The 27,268-nt window shown below is 58.3% G+C and overlaps 1 protein-coding gene across 3 annotated transcripts in view; it reads left to right on the top strand.

The window, feature by feature from the left end:
* The first annotated feature begins 652 nt into the window (after nt 1-652).
* LOC144730861 (uncharacterized) overlaps nt 653-27,268 on the top strand; it is a 114,768-nt gene continuing 88,152 nt past the window's right edge. For all 3 annotated transcript variants that reach the window (XM_078611652.1, XM_078611653.1, XM_078611654.1), the window contains exon 1: nt 653-2,025. In XM_078611652.1, coding sequence (XP_078467778.1) covers nt 1,666-2,025 — 360 coding nt within the window. In that variant the 5' untranslated portion in view covers nt 653-1,665. The remainder of the gene's footprint in view (nt 2,026-27,268) is intronic.

Consider the following 27,268-nt stretch of genomic DNA (forward strand, 5'->3'; position numbering starts at 1 on the left):
TGTGTGTGTGTGAATGTGTGTGAATGTGAGTGTGTGAATGTGTGTGTGAGTGTGTGTGTGAAAGTGTGTGAGTGTGTGTGAATGTGTGTGAGTGTGTGTGTGAATGTGTGTGTGAGTGTGTGTGAATGTGTGTGAATGTGAGTGTGTGTGAGTGTGTGAATGTGTGTGTGAGTGTGTGTGAATGTGTGTGTGTGAATGTGTGTGAGTGTGTGAGAGTGTGTGTGAGTGTGAGTTGGAGGAGGGCTGGTTTGTGGTGGGTGGAGGGGAGGGGGCTGCTGGTTTGGGGTGGGGGATGGGTGGGTGAGGGGGGGTTGTTGGTTCTGGGAGGCTGGGAGGGAGGGAGGGGGTGCATGGGTGGGAGAGCGCTGTGTGAGAGAGAGGGGGGGCGCGAGTTGGATTGTTTGGGCTGTGTGCTCTGTGCGGTGGAGGGAGGGGGAAGTAATGGAGGGGGGAGGGATGGAGGGGGGTTCGCGGTTGGGGGTGGGGGAGTAGAGAGAGGAGGCTGCTTCGGGTGCTCAGTGTCATGTGACCGAGATCAAAGGGGCGGGCGCCGCCTGCCTCCCGCGTCCCCCCACTCGCCCCGCGCCCCCCCCCTCGCTCTCTTTAATTCGCCGTCCCCTCCCTGCCCCAATCCTCCTCCCCCCTCCAGCCCCACAACTCTCTCCCTCCCTGCCTCTCTCTCTCTCCCTCTCCCTCCCTGCCTCTCTCTCTCTCTCCCTCCCCTACCCTCCTCTCTCTCTCTCCGTGTTGTCAGCTCGCTGCGTCGCCCGCTGACACTCTTCCCAATCTCTCTCCTCTCTTTCTCGCCCGCCCTGGGCCCTGTGCTCTTTGGCGAAGGCGACAACCCCGTGGGGGGTGGTGGTGGTGGGGGGAGGACGTCGACCACGTTCCGACGAGTCCGGGTCCGCCGCGGAGTTCCGAGTCCGCGGAATCCAGTCCGCGGGTTCCGTGCCGCTTGCTGGGAAGGCGGCGGCGCAACAGAGGAGGAGAGACACGCAACAGAGGAGGAGAGACACGCAACAGAGGAGGAGAGACACGCAACAGAGGAGGAGAGACACGCAACAGAGGAGGAGAGACACGCAACAGAGGAGGAGAGACACGCAACAGAGGAGAGTCACGGAGCAGAGGAGCGGGGGGGGGAGCTGCGGATTTCACGATCGACTGGGGCGCTCCGGCCGCTCCATCTCAGCGGGGAGCGAGGATCGGAGGAGCCGCCGCGAAGGAGACGTCGCGAGAGGCGCGCAGAGATTCGCAGCGGCCGCGGCTGCGCAGGGCGAGGGAGCGAGGAGGAGGAGGCGATGTGATCGATACCGCGCACGGCCAGGAACCAGCGGAGCTCCGCGCGCGCGGCGACAAACCGGGGAACGCGCGGCACCAGCGCCAATTCTCAGCGGACGTGGAACTAGCAGCCGAAGAACTAGTGTCCGACTCGCGGTTATTTAACGATGAATAGTCGATTATCAACGTTAATGCTATTTCCGTCCGCGTTCGTTGTCTGAATCGTGGTGATTGAGGGCGCGCTACCGACCACCGCTGCCGCTGCTGCGCCCGTTGTTGTTGAACGCGGGGCGGAAGCATCCAGGGCACCACCACGGCCCCTGCACGAGAGGCCACGGCATTGCTGATGCGCAGTATGCGGTGGGGAAGGTGGGAGAGCGGCGAGCGATGATGACGCTGCCGCCGGACTCGAGCAGCAGCAGCAGCCTAGGGCTGCCACCTTCACCTCGTCCCAACCAACATCACCACCGCCACCACCGTCATCACCACCACCACCACCACCGTCACCGTGCTCATCCGTCTCCCCAGCCGCCGCCGTCTCCGCCGTTGCTGCTGCTCATCCTCCTGCTCGCGCCGCCGCCCTCGTGCGCCCTGGCCGTCAGTCCCGGGCGGGACGCGGCCCTCATCGAGGTGATCCTGTACGAGCCGAGACCCAGCAGCGGGAACTACCTCACGCGGCCCACCGACCTGCAGGGCTCGTACAGCCGATCGGGGGCCCTGAGCGGGGCCGAGGGGAAGATCCTGCAGGTGAGACGCGGCCCTGTGGGGGGTGCTGGTGGTGGTGGGGGAGCGGTGGTGCAGTGGTTAGCGCTACGCTGCGCTACGAATCCGACGAGTCGAGTTCGATTTCTCGCTCACGGCCAACGGTGATGATTTATCTGAACCGGTCCTGGGCCTCCACTAGGTCGACTCGGCCTCAAACGAGTACCTGGTGCGGTGGGTAAACATCGCCGCTGGGGAGACAAAGGCGGCCACCCACCAACTCGTGTGTCATGCCGGCCTTTATATGTGCTCGCTGACAGCACTTGCCCCAACAGTCTGTGAAGGCTATACGGGGGATCTTTGTCTGATGGTGGTAGTTGCTGCTGCTTGTTTTTTCGAGGTTGTACTACGGAAAGGTCCCACGTGTGTTTTTCGGGTTGCACCACCAGGTGTTGTTCGGAATGATGTCCGACGTTTCGCTTCACGTGCCGGATGGGTGGGGTAGCGTCTTCCTACTGCGACTGGATTTCTGCACAGTGTTTTTATCACAGGGCCTGTCAATCCACTGCTGGATGACTGCCTACGTGATGTCGGTTGTTCGGCATTCCCTGAACAAATACTTCACGAACTCTTGGGAGGAGCAACTCTATCCATCCAGCAGTAGATTCACAGAGGGCTCCAGATCGCGATTGCAAATAAGCTGCCCGAACGATGGCTCGCTCTTGCGCGTGCAACTATTCGGTTAACGGAGAGGCGCGGCGAGCGAACCGTCGGACGTCGTGGCGGGGTACGACGACCCTCTCGAGTTGGCAGCTCGCCTCGTGGAGTCCCCGTGGCCGAGGCGTCGTCCCCGCGTGAGCCGGGCCCTCCCCTCCCTCCTCCCCTCCGGTGGCGGGGTCCGCTTTGATGTTTCCCGAAAGAGCCACGCAGGCTGAGAATTCCTGCTGCTGCTGCTATAGGCAGCAGCGACCCCTGTTTTGAGAAACGGGGCTCGAGACGAACTCCGAGCCACGGCCGTGTGGGTCTCCAGCAGTCGGTGTCGGGTGGATGACGCCGTGGGTTATTTACAAGCGCTCTCTCACGATGCTGTGTGGATGAAGGCGCTATATAATACCCAAGCCGTGGACACGGTCTTGTATGAGGGGGCGGTTGTTTGGGTCGTTTGGCTATAGATCTTCATCACGGTCGCTAGGAGATGTTAACTACCTCGCCTGGTTTACAGGAGGTCGTGGGTTCAATATCGACGCCTGCTGTATATTTGGAGTCTGCGTCTCTCTCTCATCATCAGAGTGGCTAGGAGATGTCAACTACCTCGCCTTGTTTTACAGGAGGTTCGTGGGTTTGATACCGAGCCTGACGACGCCCGCTGCTGTGTATTTGGAGTTTGCGGTGTCTCTCTTCCTGTGGTCGCGTGGATTTTTCTGTGGCTCCTCGGGTTTTCCCTTTCCACTTTTAGTTTCGTTGATTATCCTGCAGTTACAAACCGGAGAACCCGAACGGGTTCCCCTCCATATTCAGAAACGATGCGTCTGAAGTATTTGGCTGCTACTTTACATTCCCACGTGATGATGATAAACCACGTCGTCGACCAATCATTTGTGATGGGCAGGTCACTTCTGATGAAAGAGTTACAAAACTCATTGGGCCTTACCTGGTAAAATAAAATTGTTATAATTTAAATACTTCGCCACGCTGGTCACTCCGGGTGTCTTGAGCTATGGGCCACCACCCAGGATCGATTCAGAGCTGCTGGTGGCTTGTGGCCTGGAACCCGACTGGCGTGGCCGGCCAGAGTTCAGCAGCGCAGTGCGCAAACCGCCGTCCCACCGCTCCAAGCGGTTAATGAAGACGAATATTAACCGGCCCTTTGCAAAATCGCGAGAGTTTGGGGGGCTTTGTTGTAGCCTTTGAAGCTGACGCACGCCTCGAGTTCTCACAAGCGCTATATTCTTTGAAAGTCTAAGGTCAAAAAACCAATTACATTGTCCTGTAACCTTTCCCCGGTTGGGAGGGGCGGCGGGGGGAGCGGTGGCGCAATGGTCGTCTCGCCCCACGCCGAACCCGGATTCCTCGCCGGCTCTTGGTTGCCGCGCCATCATCGTGGGCGAGCGATTTCTCAGCACCCCCCCACCCACCCACCCGCGACTCACCAGCGTGGTGAAGTCCGCTCAAATAATCCCGAATGAGCGACACGACGAGGGGACGCCTTCATCCAGCAGTGGATTGGCCACGGGTGGCGGTGACGATGGAGGAGCTCGTGGGCGAGAGGCGCCGCGCCCGGAGCGTTCGTCCGGGGCGCTTCGCTTGAACTTCCGCTCGTCGTTGGCGGCACGAGCGGAGCTCGACTCGGCCCAGCACCTCCGATGAGCGCGGCCGGCTACGTACGATGCCAAGGAAGTTCTGCGTACATGCGTCTCTCTGCTATGACGAAGGGCCATTGCCCGAACCGTTGCATATTAGATCATATTCCCCGGTTGGGGCGGCGTTATTGCCGAACGTGTGGAGGCTGCTGCCACTGCCGCTGCTGAGCGAGCTCGTGTCCGCCGCTCGTTCCGATGCGTCGTGGACCCCGCGGAGCCGGGCACGCTCCGAGCACCGCGGTGGACGTCCCTGGTGGGGCATTGCTGGTGTTGGGGGGGGCATTGGTGGTGTTTGCTGTGCGATGAGTTCGGTGTGAATCGTCGCATCGCAGCACCATGAAAGATGGCGACGGCCTACATCCAGCAGCGGCTCGATCATAGCTGCTGCTGCTGCTGATGCTGAATTGTGTGTAACCAGCCGACGGCTCGCTCCGGCAAAGCGGCGTAATGTGCAGGGGAGACCAGGGGATTATATATAAACATATATTTACACACGCGCTCCTCACAGGGGCTAAGGTCGGGCCGAGCGATGTCAGTGGTGGCGTGGTTTCCTGGCCACGCCGCCCCCCTCGTGTGCCCTGCCAGCCTTCATGTGGCCTCGCTAATAGCACTTGCCCCAACAGCCGGTGTGGGCTACACGGGAGAATCTTTGTCTGTGTGTGTGTATGGGCTGAGAGGTGGCATCGAGGTGGTGCCCAGGGGCTATGATACTGCACGGATTATTTTCTCGGGGTCGCTGCTCGGTCGATGTCATCGGCCCGTGCCCACCAGCCACAGCGAGAGAGAGAGAGGGAGAGGGGGTTACTGGATGCGGTGTGCCGGGTGTTGAAATATTGTCCGGGTCTGCCGAGATGGAATCGTGGTTCCGCGCACGCTGCCGTTTGAACTCGGCGACCCCGGTTCGGTTCACGGCAAACGTCGGTGAAGAGCAACATCTGCACCGGTTCTGGGGAGGCCGCACTGACCAGCGCGGTGAAGTATGGCAAAACCATCCCCATTGGCTGGCATCCCCGCCGGCGTGCGGCGGGCTGACGCGTCGGGGAACCTACAACTGACTGCACATTCTTACTGCTGGCGTATTATTGTCGATTTAGTTGTGCTGCTGTTACTTGTGAGCGTCTCGCACGGGGGTCACAGCTCGCGCGACGATGGCGATGCCTAGGCCTCGGCAAGGTAAGGTAATTTACCCTTTTTACCGGGTAAAAGGGTAAAGGGTAAAGGTGTCGACATGCCAAGGGGTAAGGTAAAGGGTAGGGTAAAGGTAGCTCGGACCAATTACCCGGTAGGGTAAAGGAAGCGCGAAGTATTACCCGGTAAATACGGTACCTTGTTTACCACTAAAAGCTCCGTGGCGCAGTCCGTGGCTTCCATTTAATAAGTAATATTTAAAACAACTTAAAAAAACACGCTTTTATGAAATGTACAAGTAATGGCAGAACTCCACGACTCCAGGAAGTGGCCGCAAATCTTGCCATAACGTAAGGGGCCGTGGTGATTTACAGCCAACGTCAGTTGAGTGTGGACAATTAGACCCAAGCCGAAACATAACATGTAAAATGTTTTTAAAAACATATATCTTTTTAATGATAGAATATAGTGTTGTCATCAGTATGACATAAGTATACCAAGTTTGCAGTCGATACCACATTAGGAAGTGGGTAAAAATTTAGTTACAATATTTGAGGATACAACAACGATGTCAACGACGACAACAACAATGACAACAAACAACGACAACAAGCGTGTAAAATTGGAATCATCGAGAGTATTCTATATGAATAAAGCGGTCTACCTAGCATTTACCGTTATAAACCTTGTTCATGTGTAGTTCCCTAGTAATTACCCTGTAATCGAGTAATTTGTATGGGGTAAGGGTAAAGGTAGGCTCGTTGTTTTTACCTTTTAACTTTTACCTTACCTTGCCGAGGCCTAGAAATGCCCGAGGGGGCGCGTCTCCCCGTGTCACGCCCCTCGGTCGCCCTCATCCCGACCCCCCCTCTCTCTCTGCCTCCCCGCGTGCCTGGCTCTCAATGCTTCCACTCCGCCCTCACCCCTCTTTGATTTCCCCGCACCCCCCCCCCTTGTCCCCCCTTGTCCCACCTTGTCCCCCTCTCCAATGGGATACGGAGCCCGCGTGCAAAATGGCTGCGTGCTTGATAGTGGTGATGGTGATGGTGTGCGGTGGTGCGTGATGGTGTGTGTGATGGTGATGGTGTGCATGCAATGATGATGATGGCGAGATGTTAACTCCCTCGCCTGGTGTGCAAGAGGTCGTGGGTTCCATCGCGTGCTGTATATTTGGGGTTTGCGGTGCCTCTCCCCGTGGTCACGTGGATTTTTCTCCGGCTTCTCTGGGTTTTCCCTCCACATTTAGAATTAACATCACGCGTTTTGAGTTCTTGGCTGCTGTACATTTGCACGTGATCAGCCACTTCGTTGAGCTATCGTCTGTGGCCAGGTAGCTTCTGAAAAAGAGCCTTACCTGGTAAAATAACAAGTTTAGTGGATTGTATAGTGTGGTAGTGTATGATGATGGTGTTAGTGTAATGATAATGATGCGGTGTGTGCGCGTGGGTGATGATTGTGTGTGTGTGAGATCGTTCGTGTGCGTCGGGCAGCTGCTGTTCTGAGAAATCTCTTTCCTGGGACATTAACATTCCCAGATATTATCCATAATAAAGGTTTTTTTTGGGTTAGATTGCATGTCGTTAATCCCACCACCACCCGACACAGCAATTTGGTAAGGTTTGTCACGTAAACGAAACATCCTAATTAGTTACTAGATCAGCACACCGGTGTAATGGAAAGTAAACCCACGACATTTACAACTCGAGTGTGACGCTTCACTGGTGATTACAACCAGCGACAGCCTCATCAGCCGAAAGCCTGATGAGGCTGTCGCCTGGAGTCGTGATGTTAACTACCTCGCCTGGTATCCGTGAGGTTGTGGGTTCGAGCCCGACCCTCACACCTGTTGTCTCTTTGGAGCCTGCGCGTCTCCCTCTCTTTCTGTCCCCGCGGTCGCGTGGATTCTTCTCCGGGTCCTCCGGTTCTTCTCTCCAAAATTTAGAATCGACATCACGCGTTCAGAGTGTTTGGCCGCTATAAATTTCCACGCGACGAGCCCCTCCGTTGAGCTGTCCGTATTAACACGGCGCCGACTCCCAACGCACAGGCGGTGCAACTGCGCTCGTGGCCCACGGACCAGAGGGGCGTGCGGTCACCGGGATACGAAGAGTGGTTGGTGGGGGCGGAGGGGAAGGAATTGGACTGGGGGATGACCCGTTGATTTCCCCGGCACCAGCGCCCGCGCGAGCGTCCGTGCCAGCGCCGCTGATTGGAAACTGCCTCCACTGGTGATGGAAGAGGGCAGACGTCGACGATAGGAGCGAGACGCGGAGAGGGAGTTGACCGGGAAGAGCCTGCGCCCGCCTCGTTAATCAGCATGGCCTGGCTCTGTCATCATCATCGTCGGCATGCCATCGCCCCTCTGATCTTGCGAAACAATGATCGGGGCTTTCTCTTGACTTGCGATCTGCGAACTTGTGCTGCTGCGTCGTTCGTACCACGTGGGGTCCGTCCCGTGATGCGCGTGCCGCCAGTCTCTCTGCTACGGTCGTCTCGCTCAGTCGGATCCCATGCTCGGCGCAAATTCTGATCCGGAAAAATCTTAGGGCACCTGTTTTGCGAGAGTGACATCGCGAACATTGTGAGCATCACCGGCATCGGCTATCTGGGCCGCTGTGTGCACGCGGTCCAACCCCGAACAACGCCACCACCAACAACAACAATGACACCACCAACAACAATGATACCACCACAACACCACCACCACCACAGTGTCCGACTTTCTCGGTGCTCGCGATGCGTTGTGCGTGCCATATTTGTCCCGACGGATTGAAGGGCCATCTTTGTCTTTTGTCAGCGCGTTTATCATCGAGGCTTTATCGCAGTTGCCCATCTCTCTCTCTCGCCGTGACGAGCTCTCTCGCGCCGCCCATCTTCCCACCTCGACGGTGACGGCAGTGAGAGGTGCTAGGGACGGCTGGGCGTGGCACGCCATGAAGCGCGTCTTTGTCTGAACATATTAGACGGGAGCAGAGAAAAAACCCAACGCCAACGCGCCAGGTGTAACCCTGCAACTGCGCGCACGCGCTCGCGCTCCCGCTGGCGGAAGCGGCGCCTCCGCTCGTAGGGGGACATCGGCTCGGCTGGCTGCAGGCGCGGCAGATTGGCGGCGTGGCAGAACCGGCGGAGCGCCGTCGGGGAAGGGGCTGGATGGGTGGGGGGAGCCTCAGTCCAGCAGTGGATCGATCGTGGCTGATGGCGATGACGGCGATGCATTGTGTAACCAAGCTGAGAGCTCGCCCCGGGCGGGCGGCCCCAAGGCTCTGATGCACGGGGGACCTGGGGAGGAGACGATGCTTCCCACAAGAGGTCGAAGGTCAAACCGCCCAATTCCCTTCTCCCTGAAACCTTCCGACGGCCGCTCGGGCTTCGCAGGCGGGGAGGGGGCGTCTTGATCCTGCACACGAAGTTTAATTTGAACGCGCGCGCGTGTGCACGTGCACACACGTGGCTGTAAATTACAGGGCGATCCGCTTACAGATACCGCGCTGAAATAATGGGACTAATTATCTGGTGATGCTGCTGTAGACAGGGGTGCGCGAACACGGTTCACAACAAAGAGCTCCACACGCGCCATGTCAATAACGACGCTGTGGCCTGCGTCGCGGGCGTTGTTTCGGGCGACGGCCCTCAGAGAGGCCAGGGAGAGGTGAGAGTGGCCTTCCTGTGCACAGTGAACAAGAGCCATGGCACGAAACGATGTCCGCTCTACGCTCTGCATTCTCAAGGCCCCCCCCCCACACGGGGGGGGGGGGGGGAAGCGGCATTATCGACGGACTAGCGGCGCGTATTGTGAAACGATCGGGAGATGGTGCAGAGGACGACGAGGTTTCACTTCACGGCCTCGTCGCGCTGTGTCTCTCGAGCCTGTCCTGCGGCTCTCGCGGAGTCCACCCGGCGCCTCCGTGCCGCGCTGGGTCACCGCTATCGTCCGTGGTGGCACCGGCGCGAGGTGTGGGGGAAGTCTGGCAGGGAGAGGGGCGCGGGGGCTGCGTGCGTAATGCGCTGCAGTCGAATCGTAAGATTTACCTCGGTTTATCCAGGGAAGGCTGAGGCATCGTGCTGTTTCAGGAGGGCCTGCATTGGGATGTTTGGTCAACTCCTCATGACCGAGTTTGGCTTCCCGTGGGAGGGGAGCGAAGGGCCCGGAGAAAACCCGCCATGATTACAGGGGTTCCACACCCCGCACAGATGGATTCAGAAACCCAACCACTGTACGTACCGCACGTGTCTGAACCGCCTCGTGCAGCCCAGCGCGGCCTGGCAGTTTCGCACATCTCTACGTGATCCACCAACCCTCGCCTCCACAGCACGGGATCGGAGTTGGTTGACCATACTTCACTACTCTGGGGCTGGAGAGAAGTGGGAAGGGGGGGAGCAAGGACCGGTTCGAACGTCGCTCAACGAATTGCTAGGCCTGCCAACCACCATCATTGCCCGGGGGAACGCCGATGTCATCTTGACGTGCAAAGCATGCTGGGGGGGAATTCCTCCTAAGTTGTTGCTGCTGTGCGAGGGACGGTGCTCCCGGGGGAAGGTTGTTGTGGTTGTTGTTGTGGTTGTTGTTCTTGTTGTGCCCGCGGACTGGAGGCGCCTGTGCTGGGACCGTTCCTCTGCAGCGACCGCCGCCAGCGGCCAGGGCCTCCTGGCTCCCCGCCGAGTGTTCTCGAGCTCGCTGGCTCGCCGGCCAACCCGAGCAGTCACGGGGCCTCGTCATCGTTGTCACGGGAAGCGTTGTATTTGTGTGTGGAGTGACATGGAGCTGCACGCGCACGTGCGGACAAGTGGCTGATTCGTGACCTTGCCCGCCCTCGGTGCCAATTGGTATCGCATGCTGGCCTGGGACTTCCCTAGTTCGGCTCGGACAAGATTCCAGCGTGCGTGGTTGCATTCCTTACCTCCGCCACGCCACTCTCTCTCTCCCACCCACCCACCCACCCCCGTGGCCGTGTCGGCCCAAGTGAAAGCTCACAACAACACTGTCTGGTGGAAGGACAACAAAGTTAATGGGGAGAGTAGTCGCAGGAAGGGTTTCGAAGCGTGGGCCCGGTGTGCGCCGCCCAACCCCACGGTGCCGCTCGTCCGCTGCAGCGGTCCGCGGCACCGCCGTCCCCGGTTCGGCTTCCTCGATCGCGGACGATCGCCCCGCGCGTCGTTCCGCCCGACGTTTCGTTGTGCGTGGCCGGGAGCTTCTGCAGGAAACGAATCGATCGCCGCCCTATAAAACCGTCCGGGCTCCTGGCGCCAAGCGTCGGGACGCGCAATGCCGAGCGACGTGCTCGGGCGCTCCGCGGCTAACCCGTAGAGTCACTTTTCAAAGTTTAAGTTTGTTCCCTTCCAAGATCAATATTTCCCATTGCCAACCGTGCAATGCAAGGGACTTTACCCCGGGCAGAGTTTATCTGATGCCAGCAAGGGTTGTGATTTGTAGCTTTTTAATGTCGCCAAGTTGTGGTTTCGGATTCGCGCTTTGTTCTGTGGGTGCCAGAGTTCGTTTCAAGCTTAATTTTGTTTAATTATCCGGAGGAGACGAGGGTAGACGTCTCCATTGCAAGCGTGGACTGGTCCCCAAAATAAAAAATAAAAACAATTCAAATAAGCTGCAGCAATGAAGCAAATAAGCAAAGAGAAATCTGTTCAAATAAAACTGCGTCCAATTGGGAAATCGAGGATATTGCACAAACGCAGTTCGGTGTTAATTAACAAATTGTCTGCAGCGTGCGGCGAGTCGGCTCGGGCAGATTTGCGTTGCGCCCGATCAGAGCCCAGTTACAAAGTTAACTTAGAGAAACATTTAAAAGATATAAGGGGGTGACTATTGTGCTCTTGTGGAAACACACGAGGGGGGGGGGGTGCATGCTCAGGCGTCCGTGGTGCACGCTGCCCCACGACTCGGAAGAGCGGCGGTGATGACACCGCGCGCCTCCTTTGATGTGCCACTTCCATCGCACCGCGCCCCCCCCCCGCTGGCGAACACCCAGGGCGTGACGACGCCATGATTCACGGATTAATATGAAAGCTGCGGTTTTTCTGGGAGCTTCAGCCGGGGCACACTCGGTGAGCTGGCAGGGCCCCTCCCTCGGGCAGCCCCGCCTACTTTACAGCAGCCCCTCCCACTCGTGCACTGGCTCCTCCCACTCGTGCACTGGCCCCTCCCACTCGTGCACTAGCCCCTCCCACTCGTGCACTGGCCCCTCCCACTCGTGCACTGGCCCCTCCCACTCGTGCACTGGCCCCTCCCACTCGTGCACTGGCCCCTCCCACTCGTGCATTAGCCCCTCCCACTCGTACACTGGCCCCTCCCACTCGTGCACTGACCCCCCCCACTCGTGCACTAGCCCCTCCCACTCGTGCACTGGCCCCTCCCACTCGTGCACTGGCCCCTCCCGCACGGTGAGTGACCCCGCTGTGGACAGAATGAGGACATTGACCATGACCCTGATAATTTGGCTTGTCGGTTCGGCGCAGCTTATCCGCACTATCGTTTTGCAATCATAGCCCGGAGTGTGTATGTGTGTGGGGCCCGCAGCCCCACTTCAAAATCATAGACTGGATTGCCCACGAGTTCCTCAACCGGATTCTCACTGCCCTCGTAGCAACTTGTGAGTGCAGTTAGGTGAGAGGTGTTCTGTGAGTGGTGAGTGTTTATTGGCGAGTGGCGAGGGTCAGGTGTCGTGTGCGAGCGCCACGTGACCCTGTCTGTAGGACGGAACGACGCGGGCACGCGCCCGACGCAGATTTCATGGTCGCGCGTTTCCCAGCGGGTCGCCCGCCATGAAGTCGTCCGACGTTTCGCTCCGCGTGCCCAGCGGGGAGCTTCCTTCGGGAGGGGGGGGGGGAACCGAGCCGCTCTATTAGATTCTCGGAGAAGTTTCCGGTTGGGCGGCGTGGTGGAGGGGAGGGGCACGCCAAGCCCTACCACCACCACCGCGTGCCTCTGAGTTATTTATACGGGGTGGCGGGGGGTGGCGGGAGGTGGCGGGGGAGATCGTAAATCACTCGAAGCCCCACCGGGCGGTAGCAGGGCTGTCGCTGCTTCTGTACGCGTGTGGATGCGTGCGCGCGTCGATGGACCCCCCCCGCCTCCCTCACCCCCATTTTAATCAACTAAATGGGTGATGTAATCAGTCTTGGCGGTTGTTTGTGTTGGTTGTCTGAGCCTGCCTGTGCAACCTCGTCAACCTACTTGCTCGACTGTCGTACCCCAACCGTCTCCCAGCGGCCCCGAAGTTTTTATTACACGCTTTCTTTTAACTCACTCTGTTGTTGTCGTTGTTGTTGTATCCTCAAATCTTGTAACTCAATTTTAACCCACTTCACAATGTGGTATCGACTGCAAACTTGCTATACTTATGTCATACTGATGACAATTCTATATTGTATCATAAAAAATAAAAAATATATTTTTTAAACATTCTTTTTTACATGTTAAGTTTCAGCTTGGGTCTAATTGTCCACGGTCAACTGAGGTTGGCTGTAATTGGCCACGGTCCCTTACGTCATGGCAAGCTTCGGGGCCACTTCCTGGACTCGTGGAGTTCTGCCATTACTAGTACATTTCATAAAAGCGTGTTTTAAAAACTGTTTTTTTAATATTACTTATTCAGCTGTTGTTGAAGCGGAGCCCCGTTGGTTTTACCACTTGGCGGCCGACCGCACATCCCTTGCCTAGTGAAGCCGGGAAACCCCCCGGTGCAAGCCACGCCTGGCGCTACGTCACCCAGCGGCGCCCATCGCCTCCCGTCCTGCGGCACGCTCGTGCGTGGGAACGTAGGCGAGGCTTGTTTTTCCCAACCGCGCTCGCGTTATCCGATCGGTCCGTTTATTGAACCGACAATCGGTAGAGCAATTCGATTGCTTAATGCGAGCGATAGCACAGCGCGTAGCTCTAAATCGCCATCCGTTCGCCGATGCCTCTGTGATCCACCAACCCCCAACCGTTCGTCGTCGCTGGATGAATGGGTGCTTGAGGGCCATGCCCCTCGGCGTAACGATTGTGTCATCTGATTGCTCGGGGTTGATGGCGCGGGCCGATCGCCACCACGGGGTGTCCATTAAAAGTCTACGTGCTCGACGAACGTGGGTGTACCCTGGTTCGGATATGACCATACTTCACCTCGCCGGTCAGTGCGGGGGTTGGTGAATGTTGCGCCGTCGCCCGCCAACGATGATCACCGTGGCCGGGAATCGAACCGAACTCGCCGGCTTCACAGCGCCAGCGCTCCCTGTGGCCGTTCGCGCATCCGGCCGCCGCTCGTGAAAACGAGATGGCGTTGCCCACCCTGATTGGCCGTGCAAGAGACGGCGGTTCGCGTGTGGCGAGCGAGCCGCGATCGGGATTCGAACCTGGGGGCCCGAGGTTCGGTGCGGCACGCGTGTGCGCTCGGCCGCCGCGCCACCGCTCCTCGTGCCGTCGTCGGGGGCCGCGCTCCTGCACAGGAAATAAATAAATTGGCGGCACCCACGGGAACTCTCGCCGCACTCTTTCAGACGCTCCTCCAGAGCAGCCGCGAACGTCGTCCAGCGGTTGCGACGCAGACGCGCGCGCCGCTCGTCCGCCGGAGATGTTGACGAACGCTCTCGAGTCTTTGATGTTGAGATGTAAAGTCGGATGTAGGCGACGTTGAGGCCATCATCATCATCATCGCCCGGGGCGGTTGGGTCAGCCGAGTGTTACGGCAGCACGTTACGAGTTGTTATTCCCGCTCTTTCTCAACAGGTAAATCGTAACGATGCTGTCGGGTGGGAAACGTTCCCCCACAGTGAGACTTCGGTGACTCTGCCCCAGCAGTTGTAACGCGACGCGTGGCTACCCCCCGTCACCAGTTGGGGTTCTTTGTGGCTTAGACGGCCGTGTGGGTTGTGTACCCTCTACCACCCGACACGGCCAAGCCGATCGAGCAGTCACCCCGACAAACATCCCCCCCCCCCGAATCGGTTCTTGTTTTTTGGCAAAAGCCGGTGGTTGTGAGCGAGGCACGGTGCGGCGACGGCTCCGTACGGCGTTCCGCTGGTGATGGCACCCCGCGGTGTCGTCATCGTCGTCAGCCCTCGAGTGATCAACATATTTAGAATCTTTATTTATCCAGGAGAAATCCGATGAGCTATGCAGCTTTTTTTACAGATGTCCAGGAGGGGGTTGGGTCAGAAAGTTACAACAGCAAACAATGCAGAAAAAAACGATCGGAGTGCAAAGTATACAAAAGGAAAGCAAATCACTGAAAATAATTACGTAAAAATAGATAAAGTGTACACATTTAAAGTACACACATTCTCAAGATTTGGCAAGGCAGCAAAACCACAGCAAGAAACAGTCCCAGACCACACGAAGATAACAACAAGAACACAGTCGCTTAATACAATGGCACATAAAAAGTTTAACAAATCACAATCTAATCTTCTGCTTCAGGATATTTTTGAAGGAAGATTTACGATGTTAAGGGAGGAAGCAAAGTTGTTCCAAAACATTGTTGCTGCAATAGGAGAGGCTTTGTCACGAGATCCAATTCTTGTTCTTGGGATAGTTCCGAAGGCAATTAGATGAACGTCTTCGGTTTCTTGGGGTTGGCAATGGGGGTTAATGAAATAGCTATTGCGCAGATTTGCCAATGAGGATTTTATGAATGAGCAGAGCCCTATGTAGACGTCTTGCATCAAGTGATGTGAGAGATTGGATTCTCTGGGCCCTCAAGGCTGTGGCTGTGTCTGTGTCGGGTGGTGGAGGGCATTGGCTGTAATTGACATCATCACATCGACCCGACGTAACCTGAAACTAAACTAGAAACTATTTTTTTTTTACCAGCTCAGTGGGACTTCGCTATATAGATCTTTTTTTAGAATACTTTAGAATCGTGTTTCTAAATGTGGAGGGAAAATATGGAGGCCCCAGAGAAAAAATCCACGCGGCCATGGAGAGAGAGAGAGACACGCAGACTCCAAATATACAGAAGCAGCAGGCGTCTGGGTCGGGAGTGAACCCACGCTCTCCCGTATACCAGGCGAGGTAGTCAACATCACCTAGCCACCGCCACACTCGTGATGAATCGTGTCGGTGTCATCCGTGGTGCACTCAGCCTCTGTGGCTTCCGCTTCCCGCTGGGAGCTCTATGGGAGCTCTATGGGGAGCTCTATGGGTTTCTGTATGGGAGCTCTATGGGGTCGCTGCGAGCTGTGCGTTTGAGCGGGCGTGCCCCGTCTCGCGCAGGAGGAGATAATCCGGGGGGAGCGGGGGACGGGACGGGTCGAGGCGGCGATTAATCCAGAGCCGCGAGGCGCAGCCACCGGATTCTCCCTCCCTTGCTCCCTCGCTCTCTCTTTATCTCTCTCCCTCGCTCTCTCTTTATCTCTCTCCCTCGCTCTCTCTTTATCTGTCTCCCTCGCTCTCTCTTTAATCCCCCGTGCCTTTGATCGCGCGCGGCGCTCATACCTGGGGGATGAGGGGAGGCTGGAGGAGGTGGTGGTGGAGGGTATAGGAGGAGGAAGGAGGAGGAAGAGAAATGGGAGGGACGGGACGTGGGGGAGACGGAGTTGGAAAGATAAAATTGGAGGAAGCGGGCGGCAAAGAGAGAGCGCAACGACAGAGACGATGGAAGAGGCCAGAGAGAGAGAGGGAGGTTGGGAGGGCCGCAATGGAAATGGGAGAGGGGGTCGACGTCGAGAAGGAGAGAGAGAGAGGGGGCAGTTGCACCACCTGTGAACTCGACAGCTACGCCCGCACTCGTGGGGGGGGGGGGGGGGGGAATAACCTTGGATGAAAATGTAGCTGCAGAGAAATGGGAAGAGAGAGAGAGATGGAAAATGAGAGATTGAAGTAGTGAGAGAGAGAGGGAGGAGGAGAAGAGGTGTGGGAACGCTCCGAGCCGGCGCGACTGAACACGCAGGGGCCGTGCGGGCCCTGGGAACTCGCGAGCGGCCAACTCTGCCCCCACTCCACTGCAGCGCTAGGGGCCTTCCCCCACGTTATTTGACCATATTTCACCACCACCACGCTGGGCGTCGCGGTGCCTGTGCTGTCGCTGCCGCCACCGCCGCGCATGCTCTCTGTCATCCTCGTAGCGGAGCCGCCGAGCTCGACGGGGCCTCGGCGGCGAGCGCTCGATGTCCCCGGCCTCGTCGGCAGCCCCGAGGTGCGAGACGGCAGAGAGCCGCGTGGCGGTTACCGGCGTTTGATTGCAAACGCTGGAAATCGATTTTTTTCGCCCCTCGCAATTTAGCCTCTCGTGTCGTTGGTGAGCCACGCGGGACGGTGCCGTGGTGACGCTCGCTCGCTCGCGCCTTCACTGCAACCCCCCCCAACCCCCCCCAACCCCCCCCCAACCCCCCCTGCCGTGTTGACTCTAGGCTTAGGTGCCTCCTCCTCCTCGTCGTCCTCTTCGTCCTCGTCGTCGGCGGCGTCGTCGTCGTCTGTGTCAATAACGCCTGAGCTGTTTGAAGGCGGCGGCGGTGGCGCTGCTCATTGTTGACAGTTCTGTGGTAACGCGCACGTACACACACGTGTAAACACGTGTACACACGTGTACACACGCACGTACACACACACACGTACACACGTACACACACAGGTCGGGTGCGTGCGTGTGTGTCAGTGCGTGTGTCTGTGCGTGTGTCTGTGCGTGTGTGCATGCGTGTGTCTCTGCGTGCACAGGCTATACGGGGGATCTTTATCTCTGTGTGTCAGTGTGTGCCAGGAAATTTCTAAATCCGCTTCTGGGTTGCCGGGTTCATGGCGTCATGAGGGGCGCCGCGGTGGCCGGGAGATGTTCACTCCCTCGCCCGCTACACAGGAGGCCATGGGTGCAATCCCAACGCCGACTCCTGCATATTTGGAGTTTGGGTGTCTGTCTCCCCGCGGTCGCGTGAACTTTTCTCCGGGTCCTCCAGTTTTTTCCTCCGCATTTAGAAGCGCGTGTTTAGAGCATTTGTCTGCAACACGTGATGTACATATGTCCGTTGAACTTCTTTCGCACGGTACGTAGCCAACCGTGCTAATCGTAGGCGCAAGCGCAGGTGGTGCACGATCGCTGCAGGCTGGCTCGCGTGTCTGCAGTGCGCACTTTTTAATCCGCGCGGCACCTTCGTGCGAATCGGAGATGCCACGGGTTGGGTTCGGTCGGGCGAGTGACAGCGCCCTGGCCCACTGTGGCGCAAGGCAGGAGAGCCTCGGGCCGAGGTTTGTGTTTGGCATCGACCATGGTGTTAGCCGTGTCTGGAGTAACGCTCGTTCACGATCACTTCCAGCTCGTCTGTCGGCCCACTGCTGGTGGAAGGCCTCTATCCCGTGCCGTGTCGGTCATGGGGGTTGTTCAGCCAAACTTCAGCATTCCGTGCGGGACTCGGCGTTGCTAAAGAGAAGCCGGAGAAGGCAAAGTGACGGGCACCGACGGACAGAGATGACGATCCCGCAGAGCTCGAGAGAGAGACACACCGCTCTAGAGAGAGATGCAGATTTGCACTGAGCGGAGGAGAGGAGAGAGAAATATTACAGAGGGAGGGGAGAGAGTAAAATATACCACGGTGTCTAATCTGTCCACGCCGGGATGGCGATGGTGCCTCCAGTCGCGTGTGCACGTCACACCCCGCATCGATCTCATACCTCAGCCATATTTTGTAGAACTATCGATATAATTACCCTGTGCGTTACACCCCAGTTGTATTGCCAGGATGATTTCAAAACATAGACTGAGGTTGCTTAGTTTTTGGAACAGCCCAAGTATAATGATGACGATGAGAAGCTGGTGGTGCAGGTGGTGGTGGTGGAGGAGGTAGTGATGGGTGGGACCCGTGTGCAGGGTGGAGGAGGGCAGGCCACAGAGACGACGGGCCATGGAGGGGCACCCTGGGGGAAGGGAGATGCTGGCAGCGGTGGTGGTGGTGCGGGGAGCGTTGGTGCAGCGGTTAGCGCGCTGCGCTATGAACCCAGGGACCCGAGTTCGATTAAGGCCAACACCATTGACGATTATTTGAACTGGTCCTGGGCGTCCCCTGGGTCGACTCAGCCTCAAATTAGTACCTGGTGCGGTGTGTAAAAACATCGACGCTGGGGAGACAAAGGCGGCCGGGCGTGGTGCTGGCCACCCACCCCCCTCGTGTGCCCTGCTTCTCGCTAACAGCACTTGGCCCAGCAGTCTTATCAGGCTACACGGGGGATCTTTGTCTTTGAGACTGAGGGGGACCTATGGCCTCGCAAAGTTACCGATGCAACAATTTAGCGCCGGCGTACGAGCTGAATCCGTCCCTCCATCTCCACGGTGAACGTCGTCTCCCGAGGGCGTTCTCTTCTTTGAGACGCCGTGCACCTCCACCGCCGGCCGTGGAGGTATAGACGGCACGGCCACGTGCCGTCTCTACGGTCACCATGCCGTCTCTACACCGCGCGTGTCCTCTGATCCACGCGCTCCTCTCTCCGTCTCTCGGGAGTCATTCGCAGCGTGCGCCCCCCCCTCTCTCTCTCTACGCTTCTGCGCGCACTTTTCAGCCGTTGTTCCACCGCCGGTGCCCATGCAGGGACTCTCTTCTTCTCGTGAGGGCCGTCGGCACGCCCGCTCGTCGCAACTAAAGTCCAGGCTCCGGCGGCACGGACGGGCCGCGATGGGCGCCGCTAGGCGAGGGCGAGCGGCCGTGGATCGCGGAGCGGAATGTGTTTTTGTGGAAAGCTGGTGCCACCGTGGCACATTCCGCGTGGCCCGTGGATCACATCCCGCCGCTTCGTGTTGATGCTCGCGGTTCGGCTCGCTAACGCTGCCCCCCCCCTCCCCGCCCACCTCCCCGCACGCAACGCTTCTCGCGTTCTCGTGCCGGTGGAGCGAGCAACTCGCTGCAAATGAGACGTTAAATACCGGATTTTCTTGCCGAGCAGAAGGAGCGTTTTTTTGACGGGCGAATTGCGGCTTTATTGTGACCAGGTCAAGAGTGGAGTGAGTGAGCGATCCGGTTGGCAGGTGCGCGGGTGGGTGGGTGAGCGGGCGGGTGGGTGAGCTGGTGGGTGGGTGAGCGGGTGGGTGGACACGAGCCACCACTGCTCTATTAAAACTATCACGGCCACATGTTCACGGATAGCCAATCGCGTGACCCTGCCCATCGATAGCTGCAGCGCAGTCCAAACTCCGCGGTCCAGGATCCGTACCTCGCCCTGTGTGCTGCAGATCGCTCTGTCGGCTGGAGCAGGTGGCACGTGAGTGACAGGGCTGCAGCTGGACAGGTTGTTTTTGGCATTGGGACGAATCGAAGACGTGCGCCAAGGAGGTGACGTCACGCCACGTGGCTGCGTTTGTGACGTTCCCCATGTGGTCACCCCAATGAGATGCGAGTCTCCGTGACAGATCACGGCGTTTGACCATACTTCATCACGCTGGTCAAAGTGGTTTTGCAGACAGAGGGGAACCCATTACCGGTTCAGGAACCGCTGACATTTGCCACGGCCGTGAATCGGGTCGCAGGGCACGTCAATCATTGCTCCGCCGCTCCACCCTAGGGTCGTAGCGTGCGTTCTGGGGTCGCGGCAAGCGATGTCCGGCGTTTCGGTGCCACGTGCTGGGAACTTCTTCGGAACGTTTTTGGTTGAAAAAGGATTCTGTTCCTGGGGACGCTCGCTGCACGGTGAGCAAAACGTCGGACATTGTGCGGAACGACACGGACTGCGACGCGAAGGCGCGGGGTTTCCTCCGGGTTCTCCGGTTTGCTTTGATAAAAACTAAAACCCCATGAAATGTAACTGCACGATATTGAACTAAAACTAAACGTGGAGGGTGGAAAAACCGGAGGACCCGGAGAAAAATCCACACGACCACGAGGAGAGAGACGCCGCAAACTCCAAATATACAGCAGCAGGCGGCAGGGTTGGGATCGACCCCACGACCTCCTGCATACTAGGCGAGGCAATTAATAGTTAATATCTCGCCACGGTGCTATTGGCCAAACAACATCCCAATACCGAAGAGTTACCTGCAAATTACTTAGCAGGAATTACGCAGCAGTAGTCCCCTCCCCGTCTGCTGTGAAGACCTGGCAGGAACCTCCTGAGAATGACTCCTGAGACTCGGTGTGGGGCTCGCTGGGTAATCGAGACGAATGGTGACGTCAGGGCAGAGAGAGAATTGTGCTGCGGTGTTTGTGTGACGTGTGTGAAGTTGATGCGTTGCGTGGTGTGAGTGTACGCAGTGTTCGGTGAGCGGTAGAGTTCGATTCCCGCTCACGGCCAACACCGGTGACGATTTCCTGAACTGGTCCTGGGCGTCCCCTAGGTCGACTCAGCCTCAAATGAGTACCTGGTGCGGTGTGTAGTAAGCATCGCCACTCGGGAGACAAAGGCGGCCGGGCGTGGTGCTGGCCACCCACTCCCTCGTTAACAGCACTTGCCACAACAGTCTGTTAAGGCTACATGGGGGATATTTGTCTTTGTGAGAGATGAATTGACGAAGCCGCCGGAGCCCCGCGGTGGTGTATACGACGTGAAATGTGATACGCGTGCTGTACTCACTCACACACACTCACGCTCACACTCTCACGCACACACTCTCACGCACACACTCGCACTAACACACCCTTGCATTAACACTCATTTAAACACTCGCACACACACGTATATACACGTACACACACATGCACACACACAAGTACACACACACACGCGTACGTGCATGGTGTTTGGCACTGACAATGGAAGAAGGCATGCACAGACTCACTCGCACGATAACAGCAGCAGCAATAATCACCACGACGGCTGCATTGACGATGCCTAACCGGTCGTTCATGATAAATTACTCTGCGACAAAAATAGCAAAATAAATAATAAAGGACTGTGTGTGTCTGTGTGTGTCTGTGTGTTTTAGAGTTGTTTTGTTATTTCGTGCGTGGTAGACCCGAGTTCGATCCCCGGCCAGGGCCGACATGTGATGTATCCCCGCACCATTCCCGGGCCTCCACTAGGTCGACTCGGCCCTGAGTTGCCCGGGGAGACAAAGGTGGCCGGGTTTGCTGCCGGTCACGCACCCAGCCCGTGCACCGTGCCGGCCCTGACAGCTGCTCGCTAACGGCATCGCCTCAACCGTCTGTGTGGGACACAAGAGGGGAGCTTGCGTCCTTTAAAGTGGGCCTCATTTAGCTCGACTTGGCCTCAAATGGGTGCCTGGTGCGTTCCCCTGAATGTTGCCGATGGGGAGACAACAGCGGCCGGGCCCCCAGTGCCGCTTCGCTACCAAAAGCGCCCCCCCCCCCGCCCCCACCTCCACAAGATGACGAAGACGACCAAGCTGGGAAATCATCGCGATTTACTCAAGTGCCCTGTGGGGCATTGATCATTAGTTGTGAAGAGTCGAATTAACACCCCCCGCACCCCCATACTCACTCCTCCCACCGGTCATGATGGTGGCAATGGTGATGGCAGTGGTGGCAATGTTGATGGTGGTGATGGCAGTGGTGATAGCGGTGGTGATAGTGGTGGTGATGATGGTGTTGATGGCAGTGATGATGGTGATGATGGCAGTGGTGATAGCAGTGGTGGCAGTGGTGATTGCGGTGGTGATGTTGGCGGTCGCAGCGATGGTGGTGGTGGTGGCATCCCTGGCTTTGGCCGCGTTGAAGTTTTCTCGATCTTGTGATCTGGGTGGCTTTAGGCGTCGGAGCGCCGAGCCGATTCCACTGGGGTTCTGGGATCGAATCCGGGGTGTCCAACTCCCCGTGGCTGAACGGGGTTCTCAAGAGTCGCGAGTCGATGGTTTCGGACGGGTCGACCAAAGGGCCGTATCATGTAAATATTATGTTTCATCAGATGTTCAGATTCATTGGTCTGAATTCCAGCTGTCAGAGATAAGACAATTATCCAACTGGCGTGGGACAGGCAGGCAGCAGCAGCAGCAGGGCCCCTCGTGCGGATAACAAATCACTTGAATTCAGCAGTAGTTCTATGGCATCAATTCCCAGAGGCTCTTCCGTGACTGGGGGTTTGGGTGATGCACCGCTGCCCTTGAGAGTTCTAAATGGGACGTGTTTAAACACAGCAGCAACAACAACGACGATGATGTTGATCACGTGTCTGTTGTGCATGCGTGTAATGCAGCTAGTGTGCGCATGTGTGTGTGTTCGTGTCTTTGTGCACGCGTGTGGAGACTGGTGGCGCAGAGGTTAGTGAACCGAGCATCAAGCCGACGATCCGAGCCACGGCTGACATCAGTGGCGAGCGCTATCTGAGCCGATCCCGATCAACACCAGTGAAGATTATCTGAACTGGTCCTGGGCCTCCCCTAGGTCGGCTGGGCCTCAAATGAGTACCTGGTGTGGTGTGTAAACATCGCTACTGGAGAGACAAAGGTGGTCGGGCGTGGTGCTGGCCACCCACCCCCCCCCCCCTCGTGCGCCGTTTCGGCCTTCGCAGGCGCTACTCGCTTAACAGCACTCGCCCCAAACAGCCTGTGAAGGCTACACGGGGGATCTTTGTCTTTGTGTGCGCGCGCACGAGGGTGTGCGTGCACCTGCGATTCACGAGGTATTTGCTGTAACGAAGCTGTCAGCGCCTCGCTGGCTGATAAGCCTCACGGTTCAGCCTCTGACTTTAGGAATCAAAAAGGCCGATGCACCCCCCCCCCCATTCTCTCACCCACGTGCCGACGTGCGTTGCTCCTCATCGCCACATCTCTCGCTCTCTCACGCGTCTGCTTTTGTCAACCGCTGCTCAATGGTGGGGGGTGTGGTGGTGGTGGGGGGGGAGTTGATCTTTCGCTTTGTTCCGGCCGTGTTTTTCGACGAGGACGATGAGGAGGCTCTCGGTGAAGCGAGCTCGAGTGCCTTTTTATTTTTTAGAATCGGCCCCCCCCCCCCCTCAATAACAAGATGACGACTTGCTGGGAAATCATCGCGATATACTGTCAAGTGCCCTGTGGGGAATTGTTAATTGACTCTGAAGAGCCGAATTAACCCTCCACCACCACCCCCACTCCTCCTGCTCCCTCTCGCTCTCGTTTGAAAACTAAACTATTAAACTTTTTTTTTACTTTAGCAGGTAAGGCCCCACTGAGCTACGTAGCTATTTTATCAGAAGCGACCTGGCCACAAATGAAAGCTCAACGAAGTGGCTTATCGCGTGGAAATGTATTGTAGCAAATTACTCTCAACGTGCATTTCTAAGTATCACTCTCACCTCCTCTGTAAAAGGGTAATAATGGTGCATGGCCCTTGGTCAATCCACTGCTGGAAAAAGGCCTCCCATGCGGTGTTGGTTTCCTAGCGCAGTGTGCTCACCACTGTGCCACTGCTCACACCTTGAGTTCATGTCCTGCAGTGTTGTCATTTTTATTAAACTTTCTCGTTCAAGACAATTTTGTGTGTTATGCTCTATCGTCAATTAATTTTCCGTGATGTAATATATTTACGTATAGCCTCGTGTTATATTTTCTGTGTTTTCATGTCGGAGTCGAGCGGCATAGCGGCGCGGGCGGCATGGTCGGCACGGTGCCTGGCGCAAGGAACTAAACGGGGAGCCACCATGCACCCTCCCCCCTTTCGTGGCGCCCGGGTCCCTCCGGCCCGCTGGGCCCCGGTGCGGTTGCACCGCGCTTGACGGCCCTGCGTGGGCGCCGGCGATTTGGCGAGAGGTGCCGGCGGTCGCGGCGACGACCGAAGTTGGCGCTCGTGCCGTTGGTGGTGGTCGGGCGCGGCGGCAATGCCCCTCGCGGCGTTCCCGCTGACCACGGGCTCGGTGGTGTTACCGGCGGCGTGGGTCATAGCTGGTCGCGAAGCATGGCGGTGAAGTATGGCGGTGAAGTTTGGTTGTGCAGAGTTGGCTAGGGGGCTTCAGGGGGGGGGCAAGCTTGCACCGGTGGGCCGGCGCCGCCGAGAGGCCAGGGTTCGAATCCGAGTTTCAGCCGCCACGCTTGTGAGGCGCCGCGAGGTCACGGTGGTCTCGGCGGGGGTCACCGATCAGTCCGGTTGCGCCCCGCAATTCGGGCCAGATTGCAGCCCCAGCAACGCAAAGCGTCGGCGATTTGAGCGCCGTGCCACCGATCAACCGCGGGGGGAGCTGGTGGGGTTGGGACGGCGATCGAAACGGCGCTGCCGAGTGATTTCCGGCCAAAAGCGCCGCGGAAGAGCGGTCGCGCCGCCCCGAGATTTACGAATGGATTCGTCGACTCGTCGCGTGAGTCTCTTCCGATAGCGCCGTCGCTATAAATGGTGGGGGGGGGGGGAGACGAGAAGTGGCCGCGGCGGGTGCGGCGGCCCGCGAGAGGCGCCCACACGAAGGGGGGGGGGGAGTGGGGGGGGGCGGGGGGGGAGTGAGGGGGGGGCGGGGGGGGGGTCTTTGTCTCTGCAGGTGTCGTGGCCGGCACCGCCGCCGCTCCTTTGTTGCGCTCTGTGGGGGGAGACGGATCGCGCCGCGCAGGCAGAAATCCGCTTTGACAGCGTCAAGCCAACGACCCCAGCCGCTGCCACACATCAACTCCTCCCCACCGCCCCCTCACTCTCACCCACTCGTGCCCCCCCCCCCTCCTCGTCCCACCACCACCTCGCTCCCCCCCCCCCCCTGCTTCAGGAGCCACTCCTCGCGCCAGTGGCTTGCCGCCAGCGGCTTGCCGCCCGTCGGCACGGTCGCGCGCGGCCGTGCTGCCGTTCGGGCTCTCCGATGCAGTGTCGGGTATCCCGTGCCGATGTCCGACGTTTCGCTCCGCGCCCTGCGAGCCGCTCGAGAAAACACATTCTCGGAGCAGTTTCTCCCGGAGCGCCGGCGTCGGACGCTGCGCCGAGCGGCTTGTGGTTCGACCGTAAAGGACGTGGGAGAGCTGTCGCCGCCACGGTCCGGTTGTCCAACTCTGCAGACCACAGTGCGCGTGGTGTGAACCGTGACGCCTCCGCTATGAGTGCAGCAGCAGCATTGTGAATTTCGTTTGGATGGAGCAGTGATGGCACTGGTAGGGGAAGGAAGGCGTCGTGGGGAGCAGACGCGTGCGCTCCTCTCCGGGCCATGCCTGGCTTCCGTCCCGACGTCATTGTCACTCCCGCACGGCCATAGCCGCCCGGCTCCCACCCAGCCAGCACGCTGCACCCTCCACCCACTACCCTCCTAACCAGCCAGCTACCAACCCATTCACCTTCCCACCCATTCACCTTCCCACCCATTCACCTTCCCACCCATTCATCTTCTCACTCATTGAGAACCAAGTCTCCCAGGCCCCTCGAGCCAACGCAGTGCATCTTTCACTCACTCGTTCACTCACCCACCCATCTATCCACTCAGCGCTCGGGACTCACCCACCCACCGACACACAACCCGTGCCCCAGTTCCCAGCGCATACCCACCCAGTATCCAGCACTCAGCCAGCCACTCGCCACCCGTGATGCACATTACCACCACGCACTCACCCAAACGCTCACCTGCTCACCCAGCGACTCGCCTACCCATCACACACACACATTACCACCACCCACTCACCCAACCACCAACCTACTCATACACTCACCGAATACTTGCCACTCATACAAACACCCACTTAACAACAACAATGCTCGCCATTCGCCAATAAGTGGCGGTGACGTCACCACGACGCTTGTGCCAGGCCATGTGCACCTGACCCATCACACCCACCCACTCTCCCCCATCACTCACCCACTCTACCCCATCACCCACCCCCTCTCCCCCATCACCCACCCACTCTCCCCCATCACCTACCCACTCTCTCCCATCACCCACCCACTGTCCCCCAGCCCCCACCCACTCTCTCCCATCACTCACCTACTCGCCCCCATCACCCACCCACTCTCCCCCATCACCCACCCACTCTCCCCCATCACCCACCCACTCTCTCCCATCACCCACCCACCCACTCTCCCCCATCACCCACCCACTCTCCTCCATCACCCACCCACTCTCCCCCATCACCCACCCACTCTCCCCCATCACCCACCCACTCTCCCCCATCACCCACCCACTCTCCCCCATCACCCACCCACTCTCCCCCATCACCCACCCACTCTCTCACATCACCCACCCACTCTCTCCCATCACCCACCCACTCTCACCCATCACCCACCCACTCTCTCCCATCACCCACCCACTCTCTCACATCACCCACCCACTCTCTCCCATCACCCACCCACTCTCACCCATCACCCACCCACTCTCTCCCATCACCCACCCACTGTCCCCCAGCCCCCACCCACTCTCTCCCATCACCCACCCACTCTCCCCCATCACCCACCTACTCTCCCCCATCACCCACCCACTCTCCCCCATCACCCACCCACTCTCTTCCATCACCCACCCACCCACTCTCCCATCACCCACCCACTCTCCCATCACCCACCCACTCTCTCCCATCACCCACCCACCCACTCCCATCACCCACCCACCCACTCCCATCACCCACCCACCCACTCTCCCCCATCACCCACCCACTCTCCCCCATCACCCACCCACTCTCCCATCACCCACCCACTCTCCCCCATCACCCACCCACTCTCTCCCATCACCCACCCACCCACTCCCATCACCCACCCACCCACTCTCCCCCATCACCCACCCACTCTCCCCCATCACCCACCCACTCGTGCCGCAGCCCGTCAGAGGCCATGATTCCTCTCCACTCTTCTTACCAGACTCGCCACATCCCCACCCCCCACCGCCACCACCACTCAAACCACCGAACCCTCCCACACCCTCCCCACTCTCCACTCATCCCCCCCTCCCTCCCCTGCTGGCCGCCTCCCCCGGGGGGGGGAGTGGGGGAGCTGGAGCGCGCTTCACTTCAAAGCGACCTTGAATCGTCGCCAGATTTTGTGAAAGGCGTTTTTCTCTCCCCCCCCACCTCAGTTTTTCT

Source organism: Lampetra planeri, chromosome 37, assembly GCF_965212315.1.
Source record: "Lampetra planeri chromosome 37, kcLamPlan1.2.h2, whole genome shotgun sequence".
NCBI classification, from domain to species: Eukaryota; Metazoa; Chordata; class Hyperoartia; order Petromyzontiformes; family Petromyzontidae; genus Lampetra; species Lampetra planeri.